We start from the raw sequence: 12,252 nt of genomic DNA, 5'->3' as shown, positions 1-12,252 counted from the left end.
TCAATAATAATAAAAATCGTACAAACAGGAAGCTAATGTTGGGCAGTGGGGGGTGATGGAACTGAAACAATAAAAACAATCCAAAAAGAGGCAAGAAAGGAGAGAAAAAGAACAAACCAGGTAAGGCACATTGAAACATAAAATATCAGATATCAAACACAGCTGGAAAGAACAGGACACAGCAATTGAGGAGGGTGTATGAGAACTTCCGTCAGGATCTGCAGGGCTGGACATCAAGGGGCGTGGCCTGGTACTGACCTATTCAAAAATGCTAAAAGGCATTTTTCTCCCCAAACCAGGACTGGGCTGGTAGAGACAAGCTGTCCTCAGCAGAAGAGCCAGAGCTACGCTGACAAGAACAGGCTGCCCAGGGCACTGGTGTAAGCAGAAGCTGGGGACAGTGGTGAATGTGGGGCACACAAGCAGAGGGGAAGTTGGAAACCTTAGTCTTCTCAACCTCTCCAAGCCTCAGTTTCCTTACCCATAAGATGAGGTGGATAATACCCACCTCATGGAGTCTCTGTGAGGATTAAATGCATGCAAATGAGTGGCACAGTGTCTGACTCATGGCAAGGATGCAACAATTGGTATTTATAATTAGTATAATTTCAGCATCAGAGAGGTGTTTGGCATAGACCCTCTTTCAGATCCTTCCAGATTCAATATTCTGGGATTGAGTAATTAAGTGCTCAGGCACTCATGCTTTTAACTCGATGATGTGAATTAGCCCAGGGGATATTCTGTGACACTTCTCTGGAGTGTCACAAAGAGGCTGTGCCTGACCTGAGACATTTGGTGCCCAGACCTAAAGACCCAGATGGAAACTTAGTGCCCCTCAGTGCTGTCCCCACTGACTCTTGGAGTGACTTGGGTCCTAACTCCCATTCTCTGCTTCCTACTAGGTAAGTGGGAAGAAAAATTCTTGCCTGTTCCCACAGCCCCCAAGGTGCTGTGAAAGAAATTGTCAAACATTTGTAGCATGATTGAACCCCAACCATGGATCCCAAGATAACTTCTACCTTTGGGAAGGTTGTTTTAACATTAAGTTCACAGATCTATGAAGGGCTTTGAGCTCTTTGAAAAATTCCCATTTCACTAAGGTCGATAAGGAAAGAAAACAAATGCTTTTCCACCCTGATGGGAATGGAAGAAGAAAACATTTGTGCGTGCTCTGAGAAACAGATTTGGCTGAGATCAGTCATCCAAGTTGGACAGAGAAGTGATCACTGGGGCCTCAGGGAAGCACCTTCTAAAGCAAAAGTCTCAACCCATCACCTGCTGCCCAGCCCCCAACACAGAGATTCAGATCTGACTGCCTGGGGTGAGAGCTGGCTATGCTGGGTGTCAGCAGTTTTTAAAAAGTCCATCTAGGAGGGGCGGCACCTGTGACTCAAAGGAGTAGGGTGCCCCAGCCCCATGTGCCAGAGGTGGCGGGTTCAAACCCAGCCCCAACCAAAAACTGCAAAAAAAAAAAAAAGTCCCTCTAGGAATGTTCTAGTGCTTCCAAGGTCAAGAGCCTGACTACAAGGAAACTCAATGTGCATTAGTGCAACAGCTGGCCAGAGGTGGGTGGGGTGATTCCAAAGGCAAAACTAAAGCAGTGCATGCTCTTTAAATTTATAGACTTCTTTGATGTTTGTCTACCATGTCCGGAGCACCATTTTCCAGCCCTGTCCCTTCCTTTGGGGCAGAAAGCCATTCTGTAACTTTGATCAAGCACTTAATCTCTCTGAACCTTGATTTCCTCATCCATAAAATGGGAACAAGACTAACTTCCCTGCATTTTCATGGGGCTGTCTCAAGGATTAGAGAACAGGGAAGGGCTGTGTCAGTATGAGATGACTGTACACATGTGAGAAGTGACTTGTGCCCTTGGATGAAAAGGAGGAGCATCCCCTGGGCAGCATCCCCAGGGCTGTTAAGGCCAACACATGTGTAACTGAGGTCACTCTTTGGTCAATAGTAAAGTCTTAGGCTTTTTGAGAAGTGTAATGCCCTCATGAAACCCTAAGGGTATGTAGATGCAGGGTTTATGACCTTGGCCTTTTTATAGGCTTGGAGAGGCCATAAGCACACATAGACCACCCCCAGCAAGGGAAGGACAGGCCTCAAACCAGCACTGCCTTCCACTAAGCCCTGAGTGGGAAGAGGAGGCCAGAGTTAGCCAGTGCTACCCCCTGCACTGTTTCGGACAATAGGCAGGTCCTCTGGGGGATGAAGTGCTGCACAGGTGATTGTTAAGTAGGCACCCCGTGCGGCACACAGCCTCCTCCACACACAGGGCCTGGAGGATGCTGCCGTGGACCTGTGAGCAGGCGCTGCAGGTGAACAGCTGAGGAGATCGAGTCAGAAAACCATGATGCAGGCCTGGCTGGCTGCTCCGGGTGGTCTGAGGAGCTCAGGACATCAGCACAGTGTCCTGTCAGCAGGGTGTTTGGGCAGTCCTGTGCCACACTCAGTGGAAGGTGACACCAAGGACCAGAGAACCTTTCTGGAGTGTCTGGGTTGGCCTCTGAGTTCTAGAACAGCTGCGATGGGCAAACCTTTGAGATCATCTTATTCAATACCTCAGAAAAACTGAGATCCAGAGAGGTTAGCAAACTTTCCCATTCAGCAAGTTACTAACTGGGCCATGTACAGAACTTGATTCTCCTTAAACTAGTCTGGTATGCTTGAGACCAAAGTCTTTTCAAAAGGAGGTTATAGGAAGAGTTATTACAAGTGTTTTGTTCTACCCTGAGTTCCCAGAATGGGGAAATGAATTCTTCTGCCACGTTTGTGTTGGGTATTTTCAGCTGCCTTCTTACCATCAGCCCTTCCAGGCTTCCCAACAGGCTGGCCAAAGAATGATTAAGGATTAACAGTGTCATAGCCTTTGGGTAGACTCAACCTCCAGTCCGAGGACATTACAGAAACCATTAGACATGGTTTGAAAAGTGCCAAATCATGATTCTTTCCTCAGTGTCCTGTGCTGATGTTCACAGGGAGGCCCTGCCATCTGTCCCAGGCTCTGTTCTGGGCAAAGACACATGTACCCTCCTGTTACCCATAGATATCCAATATCATATACCCTGTGCCCCAAGAGACAGAAACAGTCTTGACAGGACATATTCAAAGCTGACTTTCAGTTTTGCCCTTGGCCTCAGACAAGGGAATTCTTACAGATTAGTGTCCACAGTTTTCTCATGGGGATTGCTACAGTGAAGATGTGTCCCCCAAAGTTCATGTGTTGAAAACTCCATCCCCAATGTGGAGGTGTTGGAAGGTTGGACTCCAGTGGGTCCTGTTAGAGGTGCTTAGATCATGAGGCCTCTGCCTTCACGAATGAATCAATGCCGTTATCGTGAGAATGGGTTCATCATAAAAGGGAAGAGTTTGGTACCCTTCTGTCTCTCTCTCTCACCCTCACTTGCCCATCTGCCTTCTGCCACCGAAGACACAGCAAGAATGCCCTCGCCGCACGCCTGCCCCTTGGACTTCCCAGCCTCCAGAACCGGGAGCCAATACATTTCTGTTTATTATAAAGTACCTCGTCTGCGGTGTTCTGTTACAGCAGCACAAAACAGACAGAGACGGGGACAATGAGAGTGACCCAGAGCCAGGAGGGAGCAGTCTGTAGACAACAGCCCCATGACAAAGATGAACATGTGCGTCCTTGCCAGGGCAGGTTCCACAGCCCTGACTCCTCCTGCCCTAATACCCTCTGCAATCCCTGACAACTCCAGCTTTGCCTCAGCCATCCCCAGCCAGAACTTCAAAGGGGAACTGGGCTGCCCCAGAGCCGCATGGGGGCGGGCATGACCATCATTGAACTCAACAGGAGGGATGTTAGGGAGGCCTCAGTTCTGCCTGTCAGAAAGCTCTCCTCCCAGAGGCAACTGGGAACATTGGGTATGAAGGAGAGGCGGCTTCGGACCCCTGTTTCTCATCGGATGCAAGAGAGCAAGAGGAAATGGTGGCCTGAGGCAGGAGACAGGCACTCCATCCTGAGTCCAGCAAACTCCCTATGAGCCAGGAGTCTGCTCTCCCACGTGTGGCCTCTTTTGACTCACGGCCTTTTATGTCTGAAGCTGTAAGACTCATCCTGCCAGAAACACCACTCGCATCATGCCGCTCTCCTGCTGAGGAAAATTTTATAGCTCCCCACATCCCACTACAGCAAGTCCAAATCCTGGACTTGGCTATATGACCTTGGGCAGGCCAAGGTTCACTTTTTGTAATGTGCAATAAAAGATTTAAATCATTCTAGACATCTCCTGAAGCCAACAGTCACTCTGACAATCTCTATTGTTCTCCTTGCACTGGGATTTAATCATCCCACTTTATCTAGCTCCTCACCTCCCCTAACACCAGCCCTGCACTCAGATCCAGCCGGTCTGCTCCACTAACCCATCGCGCCAAGCCCACTCTGCCTCTGGGTGTGCGGTCCCCTCCCCTGGTGTTCTCTCTGTGCCTTTGCGTGTATCTTAATCCCACTCACCCTTCTGTGCGCAACTGAGTTTCACCTCCCACTTAAGACTTCTCCAGCCCACGTTCATCTCTCAGTTCTCTGAATCCTGTTGCTTTTATTACAGCTACGTGCACCTATTTTGGTGCTTAATTCTTCTCCAGTGATTTCATGCAAATTTATTCTCTCTCCCCAGAGGGTTCCTTACTTTTGGTTCAGCCTAACTTGGGGTGTTAGAAGAGTGCTCAGTTAACCGAGGATAGCAAAAATGCAACTTGATGAAAATGATGATTGACAATAAAGTCCTAAAAATCCACATGGCACAGATGACATTTCAGGAAAGGAAAACCTCTAAGCCCCCAGAGAGAATCCCTTCCTGTGTGTGCTGCTCAGAGCAGGAATTTGGAAGCACACTGTGAGTGGGAGCTGGGGTGGGAGGTGGGGAATGAGGCATGGGGTGTAGAGAGTCTGACACCAGAGTTCCCAGGATGGCTCTGCCACCAACCGCATGTGTGACCTGAGCAGCACACTCCCCTCTCACACCTATAATTTGAAGGACTTGAGCCACCACAAGTTCTCTAATATCTCTCTCCACTCTTATTTGCACAGATAGTATTTCTAGAAGGCTGGAAAAAACTTCATCCAGGAATGGAGAGGAAACCATCCTTCAGGTAGGACACTGCGCTCTTGCAAAACAAATGTTGTCCAGCTTTACTTGTCTTGGTGATGAAAAGGTGGCCCTTTCCTCACATAATGAGCTCATCACCCCCATCTTTTCTTTGCTTTGACAGGCCCTGTCATGGGCACATTACCAAGGCAACAAGTTCCCCCTCTTCCCCCCACAGTCTCCTAGGGAACTTCTGACTCATCTGAGGAAAATAAAATTCTAGCAGAAATTGTATTGTGTTATATTAGATACAGTGATTTCCTGCCAATTGCAATTTTAAGGTAATGTTTCTTCTTTATACGCTAAAACTTGCAAAGCAGCAATCTATTTTCAGGTGTGTTGTTTGAGTATGTTTAAAGTTCAAATGAGAGTCCAGTTTTGGTTCTTTCTGCCCTTGGGCTCTCTTGTAATCAGGGTGGTCTCAAAGGCACTAGCTCCGGACTCAGGCTCAGGACTGAACTTTGGCTCCCATACTTATTAGCTGAATGGCTCTGGGCAAGTTACTTAACTTCTCAGTTTTCTCATCTGTCAAATGGGAATAATAGCAGTGGCCATCTTAAAGGAATGAGGTCATACATGCATAGTGCTCGGCATGGGGCTTGACTATTCCAGGGAACCTCACACCGTAAGTTTAGTTTGCAGTTACCTAAAATGGTATTGTCCCCAGTGCCCTTACAGGATGAACACTTACATCTTTTCTGAAGACATTCACTCTTATCCTAGGCCTCAAAGAATCTCATGAGTAAATTTTCAAGGAGTCCAAGCAACATCCAGTAAAAAAAATTACCAAATATAGTACATAAAGAAGCAAGGTACCGGGCGGCACCTGTGGCTCAGTCGGTAGGGCGCCGGCCCCATATACCGAGGGTGGCGGGTTCAAACCCGGCCCCGGCCAAACTGCAACCAAAAAATAGCCGGGCGTTGTGGCGGGCGCCTGTAGTCCCAGCTGCTCGGGAGGCTGAGGCAAGAGAATCGCTTAAGCCCAGGAGTTGGAGGTTGCTGTGAGCTGTGTGAGGCCACGGCACTCTATCGAGGGCCATAAAGTGAGACTGTGTCTCTACAAAAAAAAAAAAAAAAAAAAAAAAGAAGCAAGGTACCTGTGTGAGCAAGAACTAGCAGGAATGGCTCGGCGCCTGTAACTCAGCGGCTAGGGCGCCAGCCACATACACATGAGCTGGCGGGTTCGAACCCAGCCCGGGCCTGCCAAACGACAATGACGATTACAACAAAAAAATAAAAAGGCATTGTGATGGGTGCCTGTAGTCCCACCTACTTGGAAGGATGAGGCAAGAGAATCGTTTAAGCCCAAGAGTTTGAGGTTGCTGTGAGCTGTGACACCACAGCACTCTACCAAGGGTGACACAGTGAAACTCTATCTCAAAAAAGAACAAGCAGGAGAAATTGAGACAGGGGTGTCCAACGTGAGGCCTGTGGGCCCTAGGCTGACTGATTTTGTGAGGATTTTTCTCCTTATCTGTGGTGTCACAAAAAATATGCATACATATATATGTATACATATATATATATACACACACACACACACACACACATATATATATTGCTAATCAGCTTTCATTAGTATTTATGTGTTTGATGTGTGGTCCAAGATAACTCTTATTCTTCCAATGTGTGGCAGAGAAAAAAAAAGGTTGGACTTCTCTGCATGAGCCGAAACAGATCATAAAGACTTTGAATATGGAATTTATCAGGCAAAAGTTATAAAATCACTATGTTTTAATCAAATAAAACAAATGCATTTGGGGGGAACCTAATAATTTTTTTAAAAAATGCAAATTTGATAAAGAACAAATGCAAGTTAAATTTGAAAAATAAAGATTTTCAAAATATTCAATGATATGGTTTAACAGCAAATTAGACACAACTGAAAGAATGAAGAAGCTAGAAGATGCATCATAACAGATGACTTAGAATGTAGTATAGAAGGACAAACAGATGTTAGAGTCGGGAGAGAGGTTAAGAGACATGGTGCACGAAGTGAGAAAGGCAAACATTTCATTGGCATTCAGAAGAAGACAGAAGCGCAGAGTAGAGGCAACGTTTCAAGAGATATCGCCTGAGAAGTTTCAAAACTGATGAAGCTATCAAGCCACAGATTCAGTACACATTGAAAATGCCAAGCAAGATACATTTACATAAATTAATGAACTAGGGAAAAAATGCAATATAGACTGTGATATAGGAGACTCTCCATAGTCAACCACCTCCCTACTAGTCTCCCATACCTAGACTAGACTAGGTACATATCAGTACAGTAGGCCTGGTTCCTTATGTTGTCCACTTCCATATGTTGACAAGTTTGTTATATTCCCTTGGGTGGTCAACTTACAGAGTGTCTACTGTATATTTTTCCAAAGATAACCATAGCATTTCCTCCCATTCTGCATGGTCTTTTGTAACATGATTTTTGCTGCTCCTTTCACCAAAAGGTGAAATGTAGGTCAAGTGTGGGGGCTCACACCTGTAATCCTAGTACTTTGGGAGGCTGAGGCAGAAGGGTCGCTTGAGCCCAGGAGTTTGAGACCAGCCTGAGCAATATAGCAAGACCATGTCTCTACAAAAGAAAAGAAAGAAATTAGCCAGGCATGGTAGCAGGCACCCATAGTCCCAGCTCCTTGGGAAATAGAGACAGGAGAATTGCTTGAGTCTGTGAGTTTAGGCTTCATGAGTGATGGTGACACCACTATGATTAGCCTGGCAACAGAGTAAGACCCTGTCTCGGAAAAAAAGAAAGAAAGAAAGAAAGAAAGGAAAACAGATGAAGTCTATTTCCTTCCCCTTTAGTGTAGGCTGGTCCTGAAACTTGCATTGGCCCATAGAAGCAGCAAAAATGACTTTTGGGCCTAGGGATCAGAAGGCCTTGTTGCTTCTATTTGCACTCTTCTGGGGCCTTGAGTCACCACATAAAGAAATCCAAACTGCTCATATAGAAAGAAAGGCCACGTAGAGGAACACCAGGAGGTCCCAGTTAATAGCACCAAGTCCCCACAGGGAAAAATCAGGTAGGCACCACCTTAACCAAATTATCAAACTTAACATCACAGGTTAGGGATTTACCAATATCACTGTGCTCCCTCCTGTGCCACATCAAGGATACAACATGAGCTATGTTGTATTTCTGCCAGAAGAGTTTAAATTGGTTCTAGCAATAAGAACACAGTTCAGACAAATCCAAATCAAGGCATACCTACACACACAAAAAATCAGCCTAAAAATTTCAATGACACAAAAGAAAGTGGCAAAAAGCCTAAAGAACTCTAAGATTGAGAATTCTAGATTAAAAGAGATAAGACAAATAATGCAATTGTGATCTTTGATAAATCTAAAAAGCAACTGAAAAAAATGAACAGAATAAAAAGTCAATTTACTTCATTATGTTAGCAGATTAAATAAGTAAATCACACAATCATCTCAACAAGTACATAAAAAAGGATTAGATAAATTTCAACACCCATTCATAATTTTAAAAAATTCTATTAGCAAACTGAGAATGAAATAGAGCTTCCTTAATCCTATAAAGAGTATCTACTAAAGAGCCTTAAGTAAACACCAGACTTACCCATGAAAATCAAACATTTTTCTTTTGAATTTGGGAGTAAAAATGCCTCCAACCATCACTTCCATGAAAAATTATTATCATGAAAATTATCTTACTGTGCTGGCTGGTGCACAGAAAAAGAAATAAAATGTACACAGATTCCAAAGAAAGCAAAAATATTGTCATTATTGACAGGATTGTATATATAGAAAATCAAAAAAATACAGATAAATTATTAAAATTTAGGAGTTTAGTTGGATTCAAATCAATACAAAAATCAATTTTATTGCCATATATCAATAACATTTTCAAAATAAAAATTAAAAAATTTTCCATACAACCAAAATATCACATATCTAGGAATAAATATAACAAACAATATTCAAAACCAGAACAGAGAAATCTCTGAAAGGCATTAAAGAAGATATAAATTAATAATACTGGTTTGGAAAACGCAACACTGTAAAAATGTCTGTTATCCCCAACTTGAGTTACAGAATTCAAAGCAATCTCTATCGAAATCCCAACAGGTTTTCTTTGGTGGAAATTGACAAACTGATAGTAAAATTCATATGGAAATTCAGAGCCAAGACATTTCTAAAGAAGAAAAAATATGGAGACTTCTTTTCTCAAATAATCAAACTTACTCTAGAGCTACAGAATTAAGACGTGTTATTGGCACATGGATAGACCAATGGAGCAAAAGAAAGTTCTGACACAGATGGAACCAGATACAGGTCATTAACACAGGAACAGAGGGGGCACTCAGAACTGTGGAGAAACAATCAACTTTTCAATAAATAGTGCTGAGACAACTGTCTATCTGCATGAAAAAAATATAACATTGAGCTCCTCTCACACATTTCACCAAGATCAATCCCAGATGTATTGGAATTGACTTAAGAAAAGCAAATCTATAAAGCTTTCTAGAAGGAAATATAGGATTATCTTTCATGACCTCAAGGTAGGAGAGAAATGTTCTTAAGACACAGAGGGGGTACAAACCACAAAGGGAAAGATTAAAAAATCATATACTTAAGAATATATCTAGACAAAATATACAAATGGACAATGGCCAGGTCATATATGGTAATAGAACTCTGACCCAAAATGGCTGCAGCCTGTCCAGGAAGGTGAACCACAACTGTTGGTGCCCACTGGGGTACCCCATCGCCACACGAATAAAGCCAGCCAGGACTATGGGTTGAAGGTACAAATGCCTACAAGAGGGGAGCTTCTTATATTCCAAGGAGAGCCCTGAGCCACTTCTGCCCTGGCCTTTTATTGAAGCATTAAACCACAGGTGTGGGGGCCCACGCACCAGATCACTACGTGCTCTTTCTCCCCGGGCTGACTCCCACCCTGCTGCTCCACTATGTCCAGTGTATAACACCTGCTTGCTAATGAGCTACTAATCTTAACTCATTAACGCCTGCAGCTGCTTGAGGGCTTGTCTCCAGGTAGCCAAACATCTCCATGCTGGCTAGGAGATTGTCCCGCTTCCAGCACCTCCTTCAAGAGCCAGCAACTGCTTCCACAAGCTTGTTGCCCGGTCTCCTACACACAACCTCTGTGGCAATCATCCCAGAATGGTCAGGACTACTGACCAAGATGGCTACCTTGTCTACTTTTTGTCCCTACTTCCAGGGGAACCAACCAGAGAAAGTCAAATACACTCCCAACAAATCACTTCAGACGCCCTACTTCTGGTTAGCCTGTCTCCTGCTTCTCCATGCCAGTGGCCTCCTATCAGAGCAGACCTACAACCTTCCTTTGTTTCCCACCATAAAGCTTTCCCACTCCCCTTCCTGCCTTTGAATCTCAGCCAAAGGCAAGTTACGGTTTGCTACCGCAAGCTTTGTGCAAATTGTCTTCGTTCTCATTTGGGTGGTCTTCATGAGTCTTCCCAAAATTAAGAATTTTGCTTATCAAAGGTCTCCATTGAAAGAGTGGAATGCTTATTTTTCCACTTTTTCTGAAAGACAAGCTTCAGAGTGGGAGAAGGTATCTGCCCAACACCTAACTATCAGAGGGCGAGTGGAGAACTCTAAAAGTCAATGGAAAAAGACAAGCCTATAGTATAGAAAAATGGGGAAAAGACTGTGAAATGGGCATTCCACAAAAGAGGAATTCAACGAACATGAAAAAACTCCTCGGCCTCCTTAGTAATCAGGAAAATACAATCATTGTGTGCGGTAGGCACGGCCGGCGTTATCATTTTTCCTAGCCCACCTCCCCCAAGGTAACCATCTTGCCCCAGGTGCGCAGTGGGACTGGGGCTCAGACCCACCCGGGCAGGCCCAGATCTCTGTCCCATGCTGCTTTCTCTCTGGCTGGGGGTTCAAGGGCAAGTGTTTCTGGCTCTGGGCCCAGGCCTTTCATCTGATGAGGGCGAAAGATCATCTTTAAGACCCTTTTCCGTTTAAAAGATTCTGCCTTCCTAAACAGAGAGAGAGCCAGGGAAGGAGAGAAAGGGGCAGAGAGAGAGAGAACGTGGCAGAGGCGTGACCTTCTCACCATCATTGGTGTCAGGAAGAATGCAGAGCATAGGGGGACCCGCTCATTTCAATCAAGGATCAATCTTTGGTAGAACTAAAGAATGTGGGCAATCTTTTAGAATTTATCATCTGGCAATATGCCTATCTCTGTCCCATTAGCAAAAAACAAAACAAAGCTCATAATTTCTAATGATCATAATGTGCTTAGTAGTAGTATTTCCATTTTAAGGATGAGAAAAATCAAGGTCCAGGGAGGTAGAAGAACTTGCCCGCGGCCACACAGCACAAAGAGCAGGAGTCCAGGTCTTGGTGACTGCACACCCACAGCTTCTTTCCCCACCAGAGGGCTGCTGCCTGTCCACTTCTCACCCATCCCTAGACCTGCCTCACCCTCACCACTGTTGGGGGAATCGGCCCTCAGTCACTCTGTAGACGTCTTCAACACCCCGTTCAATGAGAAGCAGACCAGTTCTCTTATGTTTGAACTGTGCATCTGGTGCTTTATCTCGTCAAAAGCACATATTCCTCTCCCAAATTCCTTGCCTAAGCAACATAGGATACAAACAGGGCTGAGCCTCTGGTTGTCTTCTGAGCAAAAGGCACTCTTACCTTGCCCCAGAAGCAGCACCAGCCCCAGGACGAAAGTTCCCGGCTGCAGCCCCATGCCAGAATGCTCCAGGCTTTTGGGCCTCTGAAAGAAACAGCGGCAGATGGACGGGCTAGGGTGCTTCCTTCTGCTTTTATGCTCCTCTGTGTTCCGATAGTGCACCTGTCATAAATTTTACTGTGTTCACCTTTGAAAGGGGGCAGTGGCGGGCTGTAAATGATAAATATTAACATTTAGGCAGAAGAGCTCCTGAGGCAGATGAGTCAGTGATAGGTAGCATGTTCTAGTCACAGAGCCTAACAGACCAGGACCACACAGCTGCCTTCATGGGGGTCCCATGGGAATTTGGGAAGTTGTCGGTGTTAGGAGACTGGGAATCCCAGACGCTGAGCTGGAATTCTAAATCAACCACAGTTATGGGCACCTCCCTTCACTTGGACTGAGCTTTCTCAGTTATAAGCCAAGAGAGAAAAGATG

General features: G+C 45.1%; 1 protein-coding gene across 1 annotated transcript in view; it reads right to left on the bottom strand.

Moving 5' to 3' along the window:
* Positions 1–11,874, bottom strand: part of PLB1 (phospholipase B1) — a 142,397-nt gene extending 130,523 nt beyond the window's left edge. The window contains exon 1 of the mRNA XM_053589696.1: positions 11,778–11,874. Within this exon, the coding sequence (XP_053445671.1) occupies positions 11,778–11,832 (55 nt within the window). The 5' untranslated portion in view covers positions 11,833–11,874. The remainder of the gene's footprint in view (positions 1–11,777) is intronic.
* Between the last annotated feature and the right edge of the window lie 378 nt (positions 11,875–12,252).

Source organism: Nycticebus coucang, chromosome 4 (assembly GCF_027406575.1).
Source record: "Nycticebus coucang isolate mNycCou1 chromosome 4, mNycCou1.pri, whole genome shotgun sequence".
Lineage (NCBI taxonomy): Eukaryota > Metazoa > Chordata > Mammalia > Primates > Lorisidae > Nycticebus > Nycticebus coucang.
Note: the sequence above shows the minus strand (reverse complement) of the source record. Positions and strands in the feature narration are given on the sequence as shown.